We start from the raw sequence: 20,092 nt of genomic DNA, 5'->3' as shown, positions 1-20,092 counted from the left end.
GAACCTAACACAAGTAACTAGACTGAGGCCAGGTGTCTCCCAGATGCAGAGTTGACTGGACATGCTGTTTTCCTTAAGAGTCACTCAGCAGAGCAGAAATAGTCTGGAGAGACTGATATATTGAACAATATCAGCAGTAAATTCACGTACATCACTTATGATTTCACCCGAAGCCTTTGCTGCCTGGAAGGGAATGGCATCTATTTTCAGTTGGTAGCCACCATCCTTCATCTTTCTCCAGGACTCCTTATAGCGACTCTAGGAAATACGGAGCAGGAATAAAACAGAGTTGCTGTTCAGAGGGTTGACACTGCAGCATTCTTGTCGTCCACATCAGTTTCATTCTACTCTAACACAAAGGGCTAACAAATGACACTGTCAGTACACAACAGGAATAATGACGAGACAAATGTCCATTATAAAAGTGTATTTGCTTGTTCATTCTTAATCTTACTAACTTAGGAGAAGTTTGACAAGAAGTTTGATTTCTGATATTACTTCAGAAATATTTAGACCATAAAATGATCACACACTGGTTAAAGGAAAGAAATTTCTCTAGGACAACCAGCAAAGCACTATCAACTTTAAAATTTTCCTTTAAAATAATAAAGTTCAGATTTATACCTCACTGATATTCATAGCATTTAATTTGGCCTGAAGGATTTCAGGAAGATCTGTCGTCGGTGTATACTGATGCTTTACGCTCTCTCCATGCTCCCTGTACAGCCTCTGCAAATAGCAATGAATTTCAGTAGTAAGTACTCACTACACATTCAATCACTAGTGCAGACAAAACCAGTAACACATAGGTTTATGGAAAGCAAGGACTACAGGAAAGTACAGCAGCATTAATAAATACCGGCAATTGCATTAGTCAAAAAGTAGGCAAAAAGCTTTGTTAGTCTGATACATCTATCAGCTAGAGCATGCTAGAGAGGAACTCCTTGAAGTTTTGAGTGTATAAATAAATATATATAAAAATTCATATATATGAATATTAATTTGATAAGACTTCCAATATATGTGAATAGAGAGAGGGAGACTAAACAGCACTTACTAAGGGTGTGCAGCCATGACTGGCCCAACACCACTTTGAAATGCCACAGGAACTGAGGGAGTTGAAGTTCCCCAAACACATCTCTTGGAGGTTGTACATATTTAGCAGATAAATATGATAGTAATTATCTGTGTGGTTTCTCCAATTTTTTTTCCAGAGCTAGTTGCAAGGGGGTGCTCAATAGTCAATGGCAAGAGCTTAAAAAAACCTCAGAAGGTGACTGATGCCATCATAAAACAGGTGTCTATGTGGGCTATTCACACCCGTCCTTGAGGGAAGAACACAGGGTTGGCCCAGGACTGTCTAACTTGCAGGTGTCTACAGACAGGTAAGAGGAGTTCAATGCACTTAACTGGAACTTCCTCTACAATGGCTATACAGACTTCACCTCTTTCACAGTATTTTTCTTTCCTAGCTTAGTTTCTTCCTACACTGACACGGTAATTTTCAGGTGAGTACAGAAAGCCACCATTTCTTTTGGCCTTGGATGTGACCCATGTCTTGACCACCCCACTTGCCTTTCCCAGGCTATTATTTCTGTGCGTTTGAGACCCTCAGATTAGCAGGAACCTTTCCAAGTCACCCTGCTGCCACCTCTTTAGCAAGTAGGCCCACTTGTACTGCAGCTCCCTAAGAGGAAAATTAATGAGAACTCCAGGTGTGAAGAAGTAGAGCAGCAGACTGATTTTGACTAGGGCTCACTGGAACAAAATGAATTATATTTATCCTGCCTGAGATGTAAGCCTTTTGGATCTGATTAATTAAACCAAAGGCATAGACACTATAAGTATTACAATAGCATGTGTTTTACACGAAGTCTTTCATCTTCTTCTTCACTTTAAAAATATCTATTTTCACATTAAAACATCCTCTCATGTTTGAAACTTGTCTTTTTTGAGTGACTTTTGCTTATTATTCACTTCTGTATTATCCCAGTTAAGTCTACAATATTTCTAAATCGCTCTTCTATTAAAAATAAACATGTTTAAACACCAAACAGCCTCAATTCTTCCCTTTAAGGTTTCCCCTCCTGGATTTCTCTCTCAGCAGGATGACAGCTTGAAATACTTTATTTTTTCTTCCTTGTCAAGCTGCCTTACATTTCATTTCTTAAGAATATGCAGAAACTGCAATTTGAAAGATCTGTTTAAAAATGGGAAAGAACCCCAAATGGGTTCTTCCTCAAGGAAACTCAAAAGGCCAAAAGTCTCTAAAGGTCAAAGGTCCGATTTACTCCTAAATTTTACTTCTGGAAAAAAAAAAAAAAAAACCTGTCAGAAAGCCCTTTTTACATGAAACTCCCATTCACTTCAGTGGGATCTCTATGACTTTCCATTCCAAGTTAGAAACATACTCTTTGTGAGATGCAGCACACCAGAACACAGAAGTTTCATGGTTCCCAAAGATAATCTCAGAGAAAGAAAGAGAGAGCAAGCCAGTGCTTCAATCAGGTCGTTCAAAGAGGATACCACTCTTATAATCATAATGTATATACATTATAACTTACATCCACAGCCTGGTTATAACTAATTCTAGCCTGGATCATCTCAGGAGTGTCTTTAATACTGGTAAACTTCAAAGCACATGGATGCTGACGGTACTTCTTCTGTTGAGCAGAAAAAGATCAAAGCTGTGAATTTTGTGCTGCTCTTTCATGCTATTTGAAAGAGAAAAATCATAGGTTGCTGGAGATTAGAGTGAATTTGTGAACATAATTATTATTCCTCTTTCCTCATCTTTATGTCCTAGGTACTTTCAGATTAATATTTGTTTCAATTTAACAATAAACTTTTGCCGATTAATATTAAAGTATTTCTCCCTAAATATAAGGAAAACATTTCAAAATCAGATTCTACCTACCTAAATGGTCCAGAACTCAGGATTTTAAAATATTTTTCAGATTACTTCAAATGCAGTATCACTGATTATATTTTTATTTGTAGATTCTTTAAGCAATATATTACATATAATCATAGTGTATTAATAACAGTAATCGTTTATCTTATTGTTTAGGCTTTAGGTTTCCTCCTAACACCTATAGCAAATCTGTGCAGCTGTTAACTCTGTGCCTAATTGTTGTGGTATATCTTCTAGATAATTATATTAGTTCTGCTTACTTTAAATGGCCCATAGTAGCTTCCGGGAGATAATTATGACGAAGGCTCTTTAATGGCAAAATGACACCTTTTTGTATGGCCAGGTCACTGAAACCTCCCCTTCCTGCATTAGTTGTCCTATATCCATCTGTACTCTCATATCTTCTCCTAACAGTGCATACTACATTTTCCTACGCCTGTGATGAACTCCCAAATCAATAAGCATGTTCATGGCTCTTCTCGAAATTGTTTATATCTCAGTGTTTGAATCTAAAGGCATGTCATTCTCCTTTAAATTGAGCTGTGATCCACAGATGTTTGTTTATTTGAGGCAACATTTTGATTCTTCGGAGACTCAAAACACCAATATAAAACATATTAAGTCTTTTAAGGTATTACAGGCTTATGAGCAGTCTTTTGGTTTCAGAAAGAAATCCCTTAAAAATGAGCAATCTTACTAAGTTTAGCTGGGGACAAAAGTAGTTTACGCTTTGTCCTGATCAGTTGTAGAGACAAGCAAGTGTTGGCCTGAACATCTTTACATAAAATTAATAGAAATTGTATTCTGGCAACTGGCTTTTTAGCATATTACAAGGACTAGTCACAGTGTGTATGTAAGAAAGGAGGAGGCTTATAGCCACCTAAGATTACTTAATACTCTCAAAAAGGTGGAGATGAACAATCTAGCAGGCCAAATTTCCTCTCAGCAGTTTTCACTACATTAAAATGCTATACCTATACAGATTCAGTTGCTATTGCAGATGGCATCGCTGTACAAGCTTTTATGAAGCTACCTTGCTTACACTAGCTGAGGATCTAGTTTATTGTGTCTTAAAAAAATCATCCCTCTTCATTTTAGATGATTGCATGGGGAGAAAATAGTGTTAGCTGTGAGGCAGACGTGAAAGGATGCCCATTTTTTTCTGAGACACTACATCAGTGGTTATGCTGTTCTCACTGAGTGAATGGACAGGTGATTCCTGTATCACCAGTGGTTATCTAAAAAATCACAGGATTCAGTCTCTTACTGCAGCAGATTTGGACAGTAGGACTCCCTCTGAAAGAACAGAAACAGAACACTATGAACCTTTTAACCATTTCCACCACACTCTCCTTTGAAGGCCTCATGAGACCAGCACAAAGGATTTCGAGTTCACCTCTTCCTGTAAGTGATATTGGTTATAGGGAGAAATAAGGATGAAAACGACTTGAGTGATAGATAGTTACAGACAGAGAAACTATATGAATTTCAATAGCTAACGTAAATACATATGAAAAAGGAGCAAGAAGGAATACGTATCTGTTACAAAAGAAGGTTCTGGGTCCAATGACTGCATCTTTTCATCATCTCTCCTGTTTTTCTTCATTAAAAAGGTAGGCTAGTGGGTAGCAATTGAGCACTGTTTGATTGCCATTATTATTCATAATATCATTTGTCACCTACTTTGTTTTTGCAAAGGCTATATGGACTCCTACTGGTGTGTGTTTGGTATCTGGTTTCCCTCTAATTACCAGTCCTATCCCCGGTTTTGAGGGCTTTCATGTGGTATGCCTTTTTCTTTCCCCTTTGAGTGGAAATTATTTTAATTTTATACAGACATTTTGCACACATTATGCAGCAAATTCTGTTACATGCTGTCATGAAATCTCACCTCACTAATGAGTTCTCCTGCCTTCTTAGCCTGCTCCACATTTAATGACCCAGTGGCTATCCATCCAACTCCTTTCATCCAGTTCAGATCTGCTCTGTATCGGTTCTGACAAAGAAAAAAAAAAGTCCTATTGTTGGTGTTCATATACTTAAAATGCCATTAAAGGATTCAGACATCTCAGGAACAACAACTAAGTCAAATTAGTGCCTGCTTTTGTTTTATTCACTACTGCATAGTTGTAAGGAAAGCAAAAAAATTATGGAATGAAATAGAAGTATCGGGATTTAGCAGCGCTTGAGGAATGTTCTTTGCAAGGTAGTTTTTAGAAGCGGTCTAGACCTTACTGTCATTTGTAATTTTTACTCTAACATGGCAAAAACTTCAGTTTTAATGTACATAGTGCACTGTTCAAAAGATCATTAATGATTTACAGTGATAAGAAAAAGATACCTGGCATTTTCCAACCCCTATCCTTTTGTTACACTGGAGGGAAAGGATTTTTTCCACGTGTCTTTAAAGAGGTAGAATACAGGAATACTTTTCTCTTTCCTCAAAAAATCTCTCCTACCAACAGTCTTCTGAATTGCAAAAGCTTATGCAAGCACTACAACTGTGTTTGTCAAATCAGCCAGAAGGGTTTCAGCAGTTATACCTCAACAAGACAGTATCTATCTTAGTCTCCTTGAAAAGTTCTGAGCCTAACTTTCAGTAACCATTTACAGCATCAGTTCATCTGATGGTTACAGCTGAACATTTGGTCTCGATATGGAATTTTATCACCAATTCTATCACCATAAATTATTTAACCTCTCTGCACATGAGGTTAAAAAAAAATAAATGTACCTCACATACGAATCCTAGTGTTTTATTAACATTTGAAATAGGCTTTGAAGAAGCTCTGCTCATAAACAGGATTATAACTTGTCTCAAAAACATTGTATACCTTAAATATATTGGTTGAGCAAATAAATGGTTAATATTTACTGTTTTAATATTGTTTAATAATTGAAAAATTAAAGGCATAAATATGTCATGGCCTTAAAAGCATAAACATCTGAAGAAACTCAGCCCTGGGTGCCTGAAGGGGTTGAATGAAAGGGTATTGGAAGTACACGAGGCTCTGGACTTACATCACTTTGCAATCCATAGGCCCACTTGGCCCATGCCACTTTCCTGTCAGTGGGCAGGGCAGTGTAGTGATGGAGAGCTGTCCTGTATCCTCTGTCTGTGGCCAAATTCTGAGCCTTTTTGGCATGGACAAGGTTAACCATATCCATGGACACCTGGAACTGATTCTTTGTGTCCTCAAATCCCTTCTTGTACTCCAGATCACTCTGCAACTTTGACATTTGAAGGGAATGAGCCATCTTTGAATCTTCCTCCACCGCTTTTACTCCAATCAGCTTACCCTTCATCTTCTCATAACCTTCCTTATATTTAATCTGTGAGGAAAAAAATGGACTGTGAGTAACTGATCTAAGCTGTCAAACCGGCAGCTCTGCTAGTAGTAAAGCAATGGTCTGTGACATGCTTGGTCCTCAATACAAGCAAGTAAGGAGTCTATTTGGAAAAGAGCACTTGAATCCCTCAGAAATTAATAAGTGTTTATAAAGAATAAACCCTTCCTCAATAGTAACATGTTTACAAAAAGCTGTAAAGAATCTTTTCTTTTTGGTTCTCTCTAGGAAAAACAACATTCTTTAAGCACTGAGATCGGGTTATTTCAGGAATTTTCTGGCCAGGCATAGATATATTAAGTTATGATGTTTCACAGGAGATTTCCACTTCATTTTAAGTTCTAAAATTCAGCCTCAGGTCAAAATGAGAATAGGAAAACACAGTCAGCATGTGGGAAAAACTCTGAACTGCTCAGAGCAAACCTCCTGACTAATTACAGAATGCAAATCATTCAGATAACTCCTCCACTGCTTCTTAGCATGAATCAAGTGAGGGAGGCTCAGTGCAAAGACATATGTGACACATCCCCAACACTCTGGTAGCAACTTGGACTCTCAGCTGTCCTAAGAAGAAAGAAGGCTGTTGGAGTCCATACTCACATCACTTGCCAGATCCCTCTTTGCCTTAGCTGTCAAGAATGACAAAGCATCCAGACGAAGCACAAATCCTTTTTCCTTCTGCTTCTCCCAGCTACTCTTGTAGAGTTTCTAAAAAGATGACAATAACACAATCTCTTTATTACTATCAATATATTCTATTTGTTCTACAGTCACAGCAAAAGCTCTCAAGTAATATCAGAGCAGCATACACTCCATCTAAGGATCAGATCCTGGTATCCACTTGCATACTGTAACTGTGGATACTGTGGATACTCTAACCCCATTATCTCACTGGTTCCAGTGAAACTGTCTGTGTGCCACGCATCTGGAAGCATGTGGAAAATGCACAGCTTCAAATTCTAAAGGTAACAAGTCTTCAGAACAGTAGATGTGATTAATATTTAATTAAGAGCAAGTAATTAAATTTAGGTATGAAGTTTTTACAGCTAAAACATTTGAACCTTCTCAGGGAAAGAATCTAACTTTTACCTACAGAACAAACATTTCAGCAGCAGCTATAACTATTCAGAGGAGAATGGGAATCCAAACCTCTGTCTAAGACAGTACCTCGCTGATATTGGCAGCATTTGCTTTGGCCAGCATGAAGACAGGATAATCTTTGTCGATCGTGTACTGTTGAAGAAACTGCTCTTTTCCTGACCTGTAGGCAACCTGTTGACAGAAAGCAAAACATGGTTAAAAAGCAGTGGTCTCTGTTTAATGCTGAAGGAAAACTGATTGAAACACTTAAAATATTCACGGATTTGTTAGGGTTAATTTATTTGGTGAGTTATTCTTTAGCATCATGACTTTCTTTGCCAGATAGGAATTTAAAAACTGACACACAGAGTCAAGTTGACCAGATTACTCATGGTTAAATTTTAGGGAAGCAGTGAAAAAACATACATGTCAGGATACTTCAATTCTCTTTCCTAAAGTTGGCTAGTTAACCAGCAATAAGCTGACAGTAATTCATACTCTGTACAAAATGTACACAAGAATATATTTCATCTAATATTAAACTGCAGCTACTTTTTAGGTGGAATGAAAGACTAACAGGACACAGAAATAGTGAATTTTAGGCATGAAGAACACCAAGCAATTGGATCTGCAGAGAAAATTTGTGACCTAAATGTAACTGCTAACATAGTACTCCAGTGAGGACTAACATTCCAACTTTAAATGAAAAGAATCTTTTATGATCCAAGTAGCAAACATCTGCATTTTATATCCCAGGGGAATGTCAACAGAGAAATGAACTGCTTTGTTTCAGAAGCCCATAAAGCCTTTGGAGGAGCTGTAGAAAAGCAATGGAAAGATGCCCCATTGCACAACGTGTTATGTTTCTTAAATCTCATAGAAAAAGAAAAAAAAATGGTCCTACTATAAAGCTCTGAATCCAGGTTGCTAATCTGACTTCAACACACATACAGAAAGGCATCATTGCCCAGTACACAGGAGATAAGTAACGGGAGTCAGGAGACCAGTGTCCTCCTTTGATTCAATCTGGTGTCATCTTGGAGACACACAACACTCATCCAAGTAAGTGCCAGGTTTTTATTGACTCAGAGGAGCAAAAAAAAAAAAAACTTGGTTTCTTCTTGAAAAAGACCGTCAAGAAGCAATAATGCTCATTCACAAAACAGCTGAGAAGCTGACAGTATCTTCATTTCAAAGCATAACATATTAAAAGTAATACAAAAAAGTTTGGCGAGGCACTACTGTTCCAAAATGAGTTGGTCAACAATTTTGGAAACTTAGAAGTGAGTTGCTGTCAGCTAAGTCCTGATAAGGAGTTCTGAAGTACCATCTCAGCCCTGAACTGGTCAGGCAGTTGGATTAGGTTTAGGACTCTTCCAACTGAAATAAATACTCTGTTCCATTCTATTCCATTCCATTTCATTCCATTCCATTCCACTCTATGCTATTCTATATGCCAGGGTTGGCCAGCCCCAAGGAAGAATAGGGAGCATTCTGAAGGCACCCAGTTTGGGAAAATACGCTTATTTTAACATTTTACTAAATCACAGAATCATAGAGTCAAAAAGTAAAGTACTTTAGTAAAGTAAGTAAAGTTAAAGTACTTTAACAGCAACCACTGAAGAACATGTGGTCTGACAAGGCTGATACAGCTTTAAGTAGTCTGAGAGGGCCCTCAGTGGAGAGAAACAGAACCTGGGATGGATGTACATCGGTCCTTGTGCTAATGTCTACCTTACTTTGAAGCACTGCACGAAGATTAGCTGAGAATACTGGATTTTCCCTCCAGCTTCCTTCCTCACTGTTACTCCCTCATGGATAACCATTTTTTGTGCAGATGACATTAATGTCTCAGGAATACTCAGGTATCCTCTCAGGCATGCATTTCAGCCCACAAGTCTGTTTCCAAGACTGTCTTGCAGATGCATCACCCCCTCCCTCTCTCTCTCTCTGACCTTTGACATCATTTATGAGAAGACTCACTTGTCTGTTTCCATTTCCATCGGGGTTTGATTATTGTTGCTGTTGTTCTAGTTCAGAGAATTCAACGAGAGCATTCATCAAACAAACCGATAAAACCCTTAGACATAAATCTCAAGAAATTTCATATACTGAAACTTTTCATGACTGGGTTCTCTTCCATCACCACCCCAGTGTACATCTCTCTGGAAAGACCACATTATGAGTAAGCCACTTGCAAAGACAAATTCAGTCAAGGACTCACATCACTTTGCAGTTCCTGGCTTTTCTTGGCATGCTTGATCTGAGAACTGTCAGCCACACTGGTGAACTTCAGAGCGTCAGCCTTCTGTCTGTACTTTTTCTACATCAAATTAAAGCAGGTTACACAAAAGTTTATACAATATTTACCTTCCCGAAATATATAGTGCTTTCAAAAAGTACATGACTGATAGAACGAAGAGTCCCCTGTAAATTCCCAAGACAGTTTTAGCACAGGTATCAACAAAACAAGCTTCCAAACACTACCCAGTGCTAGTACTTTAGAGGCGAGGAGAGCTAGTGCAAGAATATGCCAAATTTGCTGACACTGCAATCATAGATACTCTTGGGTGACAGCTGTACTAGCTACATACCTTGAAAGGTCTAGGTTGCACACCAACCAATGAGTGTCCGTCACAAACTGGGTATGGCTTGTCAGGACCCAAGAGAGCTCATAAGCCACACAGTCAGTATTATTGTCTCGTTTTCTTCCATGAGAATTCTCAAGCATATGCTCCAAATATATGTTACTGAGATATTTTTAAGTTATTGAGATATTTCTAAATAATCAATTAAATGAGAATGGGCAATTTCAGTGTCCTGAAAGTAACTGAAATTCAGTATTTTCCCCACCATCTCCCAGCTCTTTCCAAAGCACAGCTCAGCATAGACACTGCAGTCAAGCCTTCCTGGGAGCAACAGCTGTGAAAGGCTCCACAAGGCTCAAGCCTTAGATGTGAGAAAATCATCATGCTTTGTTCATGCTCTGGTACCAGTACTTACATAAAACCTATTTGAATGGGCAAATTTTCATAGAGACTAAGGTTTCTAGTTTGCAAATAAGACGGCCCTTAGTTTTAGTCCATCTTACTTTTTGTTTTATATCTGAAACACACCAAAGTGAATGAAAAACTTCCATTTACTTTGCCAGGCTTTGGATCAGGCCTGTTTGGAATCACTGTCTCTGTCTCAGCCTTTTGCATCACTTGTTTGAGACCAAGCTAAGCATCTCTTTCTGCCTTTGAGACAGTACAAGGAAATGCAGCACCCTATTTCAAGACCACAGTACAATACGGGAGACCAAGCAAACACTTCTGTACACTTTAGCCAAATTCTTATTCTAACAGTTCAGCCATGAAGTGGGGCATTCCATCCAGGAAGGGTGTAAAAGTTTTTTTTCATTATCTGGCATTTCAGGAGAGAAATCCTTCTGTTTGAACTGGTGGGTGAATAGATCAATTTATGCTGTGTCTCTGCTAGGGGAACACAAAATAGAACTTAAAAAAGCACACAGCACTTCAAAGAGGCGCTCATCGCTTTATTTTAGGAACCTGGAAGGGAGGAAGGCAGATTAAAGACAGCATGTTTTGTCACATTGCATGGAACACAATGTAGTGACATTCTGCAAAGAAATGACAAAACGCCAGGCTCTGTATGGCAATAGAGATCTCTAAAATAATATCCACTGGTCTCCAGTTTAAGTGACTGTCAGCCATCTCGTGGCCTTACAAAGTACTGGAATGAAAAGGCACATCATTATGGATTAAATATTTGTGGAAGTGATTATCACTACAGCACACCACAGCAGCAGATGTCAGTCTATCCTTAGCAAGACACCAGATCTGAGAGTAGCTGCTCTTCTTTTGTTTCTAAGATACATTTTTTCCCCTTGCCGGAATAGTGAGAGGATGTCAGGGACCCAAGGTACCAGAGAGTGTGATCTCCAGTAACTAACTGGATTCTGTTCTTACCTTCAGCACTAAGTGGGATTTTATCCTTGTCAAACTTCCCCTAATTTATTCTTTTCTCTGTCCTCTAGTTTCTCTAGCACTGGTGAGATGACTCAACCATAGCTAAGTAGCTGTGGAAGTGCACTTCCATAAGGTTAACGGCAGTGCAAAACCATGAATTAATCGAGTGAAAGCAATGAAAAGCAGCACAAGCTGAAGTTGCCAGTAATGTCACAGCTCTTATTTGACAGAGAACAAGGAAATTTCCAAACATGGCTAACAAATATCTAAGATTTCAACACCGTTCCTTAAAAATCTATGTACTTCATATAGCATGTTCCATAGGAAATACTATTCCTTTCAATGACGCTCTATAAAATGGGCAGGTGAAGGAAAAAAGGTAGAAGCACAATTACGGGGACTTCTGCCTCAAAAACTTCATGCAATAATTGTATAATGGCAAAGCTTTTAACCTCTAACCCCAGATCTCCTAAATTGTCAAATAACTAAATGACGTCCTTCACTTCTTCCATTTCTCAGATTTTCTGTATGAGAAGTTCCTTACCTATTACACATAGTGTAGTGGAATAATTGTGCATAAACTTTGAATAAGCAACACACGGAAGCCTGAGCACTTTGCTTACCTCACTGACCAAATCTCCTGCCTTTTTGGCTTGTTGTATATTAAGACTTCCTTCTGTGATACACCCAGCTCCTCTCATCCACGTCAGATCTGCCCTGTATCGAAGCTGTAGAGTAAAATGACATTTATGAGCATGGGGAAGACAGGTACAATGTTTGCATGTGAACATGTACACCCTTTCCAGTTTCAAAGACATTGCAAAGACATTTTAAGAAGTCATAGTGCAAATCAAACAGCACCCATATGAAAGGGGAATTAATGTCAAACTGAAAAAGTCTATAAACACTCATACTGCCTGTAAGAGTTAAGCTGAGCATATATCATCTTACATCACTCTGGAGACCATAGGCCTTCTTTGCCCATTTGGTTTTCATATCTTCTGGAACCGCAGTGTATTCATGGAGTCTCTTTCTATAATCTAAGTCACTAGCAAGTGCCTGGGCCTTCTTAGCATGTCTCAGGTTTATCATATCCATAGGCAGGTGGAAATGGGTCTTACTCTCCTCAAAATCTTTTTTATAGGCGATCTAGAAATGGAAGGAATGAAAATAAGTTGTCTGTATCAGTGTACTGCAAAGCCAAAACTATCCTAGACCTCCACTCTTGTTTGGGTGCTCATGCAGATTAGGGAAAAAACACATGTAGAAATTGGGTCCTATGAGGGATCCACAAAACAGACGGCAGGATGAATTTTGCAGACTCTAGAGACATCTTCTCTATTACAGCATATCTTACTTTTAAACATACTTTTATCTGCTTGAAAGTGTTATGTAGAAGTGTTTATATTGGGGTTTTAATAGGATGTTATTTTCCTGCCCCCAAAATAACGACGCCAGCAACCCGAAATTCCCTATGAGAATAAAAATACTGTACAATAATTGCAGATTAATGGACATCAGAAGGAAAACAATTTTTCTTAAACGGTTACAAGAATTTCTTATAGTGAAAGCAGTAACAGTGGTAGATCGCATATTGCTACTGAAAGATTCATAATCACGAAAAATATCTTTCGAGTAAGATAAATAATTCACCTCACTGCTCATCTTGGCCACCTGCAGAGAGTGCAAAAGTCTTGAATCTTTAGTTCCAATTGCTTTTCCTTTTGTTTTTTCATATTCTTCTTTATATTTAATCTGTGAAAAAAAAAACCCAGTTTAACTCAAAGAACATTTCCTATTACCCAAGAGATAAGCAATATGTTTTTCACTGGGAATTTGGATGGCCAAAATTTACAAGGGCTTAGTTTCATTTTGTCACTTCAGATTTCCCAGATTTTCTCAGAAATTCCCACAGGTGCAAAGTTGGTCTCAGTTTTGTTGTCTTTAACCTCATTCTTTAAGGCTCACTCCTCTGAGCTGGATATGCTTATAAATATATGCAGACTAAAGAAATACGCATTCCCTTTGCAGTGGATAACAGTATTTTTGTGGCTATAAACAATCCAGAACACTGAATTTAACTATGGGGTTATTCTGCATATTTTGCTTCCTTCTATACCCTTGTATTTAAAAAATAATTTCCAGAGAGTGAAATTTCATAGCACAGTCTGAGAAAATTTCCAACTGTTCATCAGCCATTTAGAAAGATGGAGAGCCAAATGCAGGACTTAAAAATCCACATGAAGTGAGCTGAGCTTTATTTCCCTGTGCTATAGCAACTTCTATAACAAATAATTCCTAGGTAATTAAATATAACATACATCACTGGCAAGATCCCTTGAAGCTTTGGCAGCAAGTAAAGGCAGAGAATCAAGTTTCATTTCAAAGCCCCGGCCCTTACTCTTCTCCCAGCGTTCTTTGTACTTAATCTGAGAAAGGAAAGACAGCAACATATCAATAACACATAAACACAGAAGATCTTCAAACAAACATGAAAATTACTAAGAGCAAACCCAGAAGTATAAATATGCTCAGTTCATAAACTGGCACCTTCTTAAGTCACAGTTCATTATCATTTTGAGCTAATTAATTGTCCAGGATTTTATTCTTGGGGTTTACAGGCTCTTTAAATTGCAGAACATGCACAAATAGATCTCCATTTTAAACAGGCATGGGGGAGGGAAGGTTTTTCAGAAGAGTTTGAGGTTATGTCTACACACACAAATAGTGTAGATCAGTAGGAGCTGATCTATAGGGCAGAACAGATGGTGCTCAGAATCAGACATCACACTGCTCATTTCAGGTGTTTTCTTTCTCCCCACCCCCCAGTTAGGGCTAGTCAGGTCCCGTGCACTGAATGGCTGTTTGTAGCTGCAGAGTTTTATCTGAGCTGCAGGAGAGCATCTTGCAGTTTGGCTGCATTCAAAAGGAATCCAGCTCATGCTCTGAGACCACCCCACCATGTGAAGCAAAGCTCAGTGAAGCAACCCTTAAGATCAGGAGATTTGCTTCAAAAGCACTCATGAACCCCGCTATATCACAAACAGATAAAATGCATGAGAATCACATTCTTAACTTTTGAAAGTTAATGAAAGTTGAAGTTCTAGTTTAAGCTCTTTTTCCAAGTTCCACCTGAAATTCCATTAGAGCAGGATCAAGTACGCCTTCACGCATACTATGCATGCATTTAATGAAGTATCCAGGAAGCCCTGATTTCTGGAGTTGGCTTTTTATGTGGTTATATTTTACTGGTATCTAGCAATGAGCATGCATCCCACACATAATGGCCACAAAGAGCGTTGCTCCACCACACTCCATCAATACAACTCATTTATAAAACTTAGGGGAAGAACACGAGGTATGAATACGCCAGGAAAAATTTGCAGTAATGTCAACTTGCAACCATGAAAAATTATGAAGCAGGTTCAAAAATAACGGTCACACCAGTAATAAGTCTGGAGATTTTTTTCTGGATTTGCATTTGTCTTGTTGGGCTTTTTTCCCCTCCAAAACTATCTACAACAATGGAGGCCTGAAAAATACTTTTAAAATTAAATAGAAGTTAAACTTTTCCTGCAAGTGCTTGATTTTAGAGGTCTCTAAGTAAAAAACTACGTCATGAATTGTGAATGGCAACAACAGTGGGCTTGACCCGAGCTCACTGAAGTCACTGTTTCTTTCCTTCGACTTCAGTGGGCTTTGAGTTATTAGAACTGTGCAAATGTTGGTTCTTCATACAGATACCACCTCAGAAACAGATAATTTTGTGAAGTGAACACTGAATAACTAAACAAATTCAATTCATCTGAAAAGGTATTGAAAAAAAGTCTAACAGTTTCACAGTACTTGAGATTACATCCCTGTCTATTCTGGTCACCATAGTTCGACTTGTTTATGAAAGACCGATGATAAACACTAAATGCTTCCAGAAACAGAGTCATCGTCTTTACATCCATTTCTATTAACAGCACCATGAACACCAGTATTTGCACCGCGCTTGGCTTACCTCACTGTATAACTCAGCATTGGCTTTTGCCTTGACTAACTGAGGTACGTCCTGAGGTAAAGTGTAATTTGTTTTTGTCTTCTCATACTGGGCTCGGTAGTTCAACTGCCACATGTTGAGAAAGGCAACAATAAACTCAGTTATTTTTAATTTGCCAATACTAAGACCATTATACAGATTGAATGCTGTTGAATTTCAGGCCGTTAGTGTCATATGTTGCTGATACATTCATAGGTATGGCTGGCATAAATACGAGGACAGTCAGGCAAATATAAATTTTATCTAGGTACTAGGAAATAGAATACTTACTGATTATCTATAATTTGAAAATATATTATTTAAAAACATGCATTAATAAATATACAGAAGGTAAATCTCCAGCAAAGCACACTAATATGAATCTTAAAAATGGAGGAAAATAGTAGATCTACTGGTATGCTTGCCACATTTTTGGGAGTGATTTCATTTAATTTGTATTCTTGTTTTGGTTATAAATCTGCTAATGAACTATGAAGAATAAAGATACTTGAGTGCTACAAATGCCATGAAATAAAATTATTTCACAAGTCTAATAAACAAAGGTGGCTAATGATGACAGAACTTACATCACTGAGCTGCTGTGCATTTATTTTGGCTTGAGCAATTTGCGGAGTGCTGGCAACAGAGCTGTACTTCAGCTTGTCTATGCTTTGCCTGTAGTTTACCTAATTTAAGATAAAATTTAAAAAATATTTAATAAAGGAAGAAATGTTCATACTGGAAAATGAGATACTGAGTAGACAAAGTTTTGTGAGCTAACACTCTGGATAAATCATTACTTAAACCATGATAAAATGAGGTGAAAAATGCCAGGATCTTCGGATGATATCTGAGTTAATGCTCTGAAAATTTCCTAGTCTGAGGTCACAGTTTTTATTGCTTTTTGAAAATGAACTTTACCTATAACCCCTTGCCCGCTAACCCATAAATTCTTAAAAAGATGCAGTTTCAGCTTGTCCCTCAAAGCATTCCTATAAAACTGATATTCTCAACCATCACTTAGACTATTTTTATCTTTATCAGACTATCTTTATAAAGGAACACTGTGACTGTCTGTTAAAAGACTATCCCGTGTAATGCTGCACAGGGAATGAACTCTCTTTGTCTTTACTGAGTTTTAACGTAATAATTAATCACAGAATTTTCCATAGTGGCAAAAGTTTTATGTGGATGATGAGAGAAGAAAAATATATAGTTATGGTACAAAAAAGAGTCATTTTAACGTCAGCCATTGTTAGGATTGGAGCCCACTAAATTCCTAACACATTTACATGGTAGCATCGATAATAAGCTATAAAATAAATATGTTAAGTCCCCAAATTATGCAAGATAAAGAAGACAGAGAAGATTTCTTTCAAACCCATTGCTGCCTAAAAACTCAGAGCTACATTGCAGGACACCATTATTATTCTCTGTAGGCCTTAATAAGTATTCACTGTAGTTCATCACTACTTTGCAAACATTGCAAATCATATTACTTAAAACTGGTTTCTTAAGAACAATTTTTTCCAGTAAAGTGGAGTATTTTTCTAGAGACAATGCGTTACTGAAAGTATTTTAATGCAAACCTTCTTATCTCAGATATTGTCACATCAACTTGTGCATTCTGACATAATGACAAAAACTAGGAAAAAAGGCCTGAATTATCTCACAGGTCCAAAATGATCAAGATACTTAAAACAGTTCATTTGTTTCTTTACAGAGAATTTTAATTCCATAGAAAGGGACCAGTTCTTTTTACTGCTGAAGAGGCAATAGTGCATCTTGCAGTTGAAGTACATCAAGCACTTCCTCAAAAACATCAAGGTTCTCAATTCTAACTCTTCATGCTATCAACTTTCTCTTGGAAGAGGCGTTTAGGTCCAGATATATCTCATATAATGTTAATGGCTTCTTTAAGGTATCTCGCCCCTGGTTTCTTGTGATTTCAATGGAAAGATGGGTTATATGCATCTTAGGTAGCCAGAAATGCCCTGCAGAGGTGCTGCTCCCCTCCAGTTGATTTTATAAGTAACGCCTGGTGATTGTGCTTCTAAGGCATGGGTTAAGTTCAATGTTAGATGAGGTCAATCAAGCCTTTAATGCTTGTGAGGGGTGAAGGTAGGGTATCCTCTGCAGTCTGATATCCTCCATTTATCTGTAGAGCACATAAATCCACAACAGTACAAATTTCTTCACATTGTTCCATCAGTAACTGAACCCCAAGCACAGAGGGTATCTCTCTTGCACGGACCACAGTCATAAGGAAGGTTATGTGACCAATTAGTTCCCCTTCAAAGGACAACACCTATATTCAGGGAACTCACAAAGAATGAGAAGCTTATTTAGCTCTCCTTGTCCTTTCAGTGCTTGGTGCTGCTCTTGAAGCTGCCCAGGATGGCAAGACATTTTGCAACGCAGACTAGGGGTAGGGCAGAACTCTCATTTCACATCACTGTGCAATCAGTGATGAACTGAGACCAATGACAGGAGGTGGCAGCACTTTCCATTCCTCTTGACTTCCTGTGCTTATTTGGTTTAGCTTTGTTATCCCTAGTTCTTTGCTCCCACGATTAAATCATCATTTGACATATGCAATCTATCACGATCTCTCATACAGAAAGATGATGAGCCATGCAAGTCATAGGAAGGAAAAAACCATAAGATTATTTACATCTTTCAAAGGGACCAACTTCCTTGTTGTCTGATATGACGGAGTGAGAGTAGCTGGGTAATTGTAGTCAACACCATCATGCTTGTAATCAGATTTATAGGCTATCTGAAATATAGGGAGAACAAAAAAAAATTATTTTTTTTTAAAGCTGTCATTTGTTTGAATAATTATCAGTCAAGAGGAAAGGAGAAACAATAATATTAATATTAAATTCAGGAAACAAAGTAAATTCAATGTCATGAGTGACAAAGAAAATGAAATTATTTGCATAGTTTAGCCACTAATTGATTCTTTTTCAGCTCCTCAATTAATCCAATGCCAACAGTGGGAGCATTAACTTAACTTCCACCTATGACATATCTCTTTTATCTTTCTGCTTAGTTCTCAAGCTTCTTACAGATCTGTAAATAATGTACTTGAAGGAATGGTATATAATGAAATAGATTCTTGACTAACCCAGTAAATTAAATTGGAATCCAGATATCTTCATTAAAGACTGGTTTTTTTCAGCAAAGGTCTGACCCCAGAGGTGGTGGCAAGCAACCTTCAGCATCCTACTGATGTCAAAGAAAACTGAAGGAGCTCAATATGTTGCCAGATCACCAGATTTGCTTGTTTTAACTTCTTCTACACAGTGAGCTATAAATCAGTACAAAAGGTTTTCCACAATTTCCCCTCTCCTCAACATATTTATCTTTCAGATCCCCAGTACATTACAATCTAAAGTCTTCTATCAACTTAATTCTGGAAAAATTAAAGACACAAAAGCGACAACCATACAAGTGTGATTAAATAAGACTTACATTGCTTGCCAAGCTGCCAACTTTCATGGCATGTAGCATCCGCTTGTCCATGCCGACACCTGCATAATGACCCTTCAAGTGGTTCTGGTAGGTTTCTTTGTATTTGACCTGTACAGAAAAGGCAAAAATACTCTGAAAAACTATATATAGTTTTTCTATGAGTTTCCACAGGTTACAGCAGTGAGACAAATTATTACAGCTGTGGTCTACTAGTGTGGCACCACTACAGAAACTCGTAAGTCCATGACAAACTTAGTACTTTGAAAAATAGAACTAAAACCCTCTGTAAGTTTTCTATTTTACAAGTTGTCATTTCCATATTCTTCAGATCACCTGGATGCCACATAAAGGAGATACATCTGCATTCTATTGCTGCATGTTATTTCATTGAAAATAAATATTAGAACAACGTTGCAGGAAAGCATTATTTATGCATTAGCAAATGAACACATAATCATCTACCAAAAATGGACTGTTTTGGGGCAGCTTTCACCAAGTCCAGAGCAGGGAATTCAACAACAAGATAAATTAACCACTCGACCACCTCATCTGTACGGCAAAAAATTTACTCCTCCTGGATTTCAAGGAATGATAGCAAGCAGTATACAGCAAAATTTTACTTAGTATAATGAGATACAAGCAGTATAATTATTAATATTGATTGCTTTCATATGGTGAACATGCTCCTCTCTGACATTAACTCTGGTAAAGTATCTTCTGCCTCCCATTCCAGTCAGGAAATGGATGTACAATGAAAGAAATAATAATTGTGATAGGTAGCAGTAACAACTGACAGCTACTTGTCTAGATTAACAGTTCATTGTAAGTAACCTCTCTTCCATGTATCATAACAGTTCTTCTCATAATCCTCTATAAAATTAGCCACTGTTATCCATCAGGACAGACGAAACACACACCCAGATGACTTGCAATTCCAGCAGCTACCAGGTCAAGCAAGCCACACACAAGGCCCTGAAAACTTACATCACTGGTGAATTTTGAGACCTTGCTCACATTCTTGAAGTGCGGAGTATCACAATAGTTCATGCTGTAGCCTCTGTTGTTTCCAAGATCCTTCTTATACTCCACCTTTGTGACAAAAATGCACATGGGAAAGATATGGTAAAACCTTAACCTACTCTGTCAAGTTCCTCCACACACTTTTTATTAGCCAGACCCACTGTTCAGAGATTTTCATACATGGCTTTCATTAGATGGCGTATCATGAAAATCAGTATGAAGATGATTTTCTTATACTCAGTTCTCATTTTGTAGGGA

At 37.9% G+C, this 20,092-nt stretch overlaps 1 protein-coding gene across 1 annotated transcript in view; it reads right to left on the bottom strand.

The window, feature by feature from the left end:
- The window catches only part of NRAP (nebulin-related anchoring protein), a 52,067-nt gene that overhangs the window by 16,698 nt on the left and 15,277 nt on the right, over positions 1 to 20,092 (bottom strand). Inside the window, exons 12-28 of the mRNA XM_010140270.1 lie at positions 19,799 to 19,903; positions 18,815 to 18,922; positions 18,012 to 18,116; positions 15,925 to 16,023; positions 15,320 to 15,424; positions 13,635 to 13,742; positions 12,967 to 13,068; positions 12,265 to 12,462; positions 11,937 to 12,041; positions 9,567 to 9,665; positions 7,430 to 7,534; positions 6,863 to 6,970; positions 5,936 to 6,247; positions 4,806 to 4,910; positions 2,565 to 2,663; positions 625 to 729; positions 151 to 258 (exon numbers count right to left, since the gene is read on the bottom strand). Coding sequence (XP_010138572.1) covers positions 151 to 258; positions 625 to 729; positions 2,565 to 2,663; positions 4,806 to 4,910; positions 5,936 to 6,247; positions 6,863 to 6,970; positions 7,430 to 7,534; positions 9,567 to 9,665; positions 11,937 to 12,041; positions 12,265 to 12,462; positions 12,967 to 13,068; positions 13,635 to 13,742; positions 15,320 to 15,424; positions 15,925 to 16,023; positions 18,012 to 18,116; positions 18,815 to 18,922; positions 19,799 to 19,903 — 2,076 coding nt within the window. The remainder of the gene's footprint in view (positions 1 to 150; positions 259 to 624; positions 730 to 2,564; positions 2,664 to 4,805; positions 4,911 to 5,935; positions 6,248 to 6,862; positions 6,971 to 7,429; positions 7,535 to 9,566; positions 9,666 to 11,936; positions 12,042 to 12,264; positions 12,463 to 12,966; positions 13,069 to 13,634; positions 13,743 to 15,319; positions 15,425 to 15,924; positions 16,024 to 18,011; positions 18,117 to 18,814; positions 18,923 to 19,798; positions 19,904 to 20,092) is intronic.

Source organism: Buceros rhinoceros, unplaced genomic scaffold (genome assembly GCF_000710305.1).
Source record: "Buceros rhinoceros silvestris isolate BGI_N320 unplaced genomic scaffold, ASM71030v1 scaffold4410, whole genome shotgun sequence".
NCBI classification, from domain to species: Eukaryota; Metazoa; Chordata; class Aves; order Bucerotiformes; family Bucerotidae; genus Buceros; species Buceros rhinoceros.
This window is presented reverse-complemented; position numbering and strand designations above follow the sequence as displayed.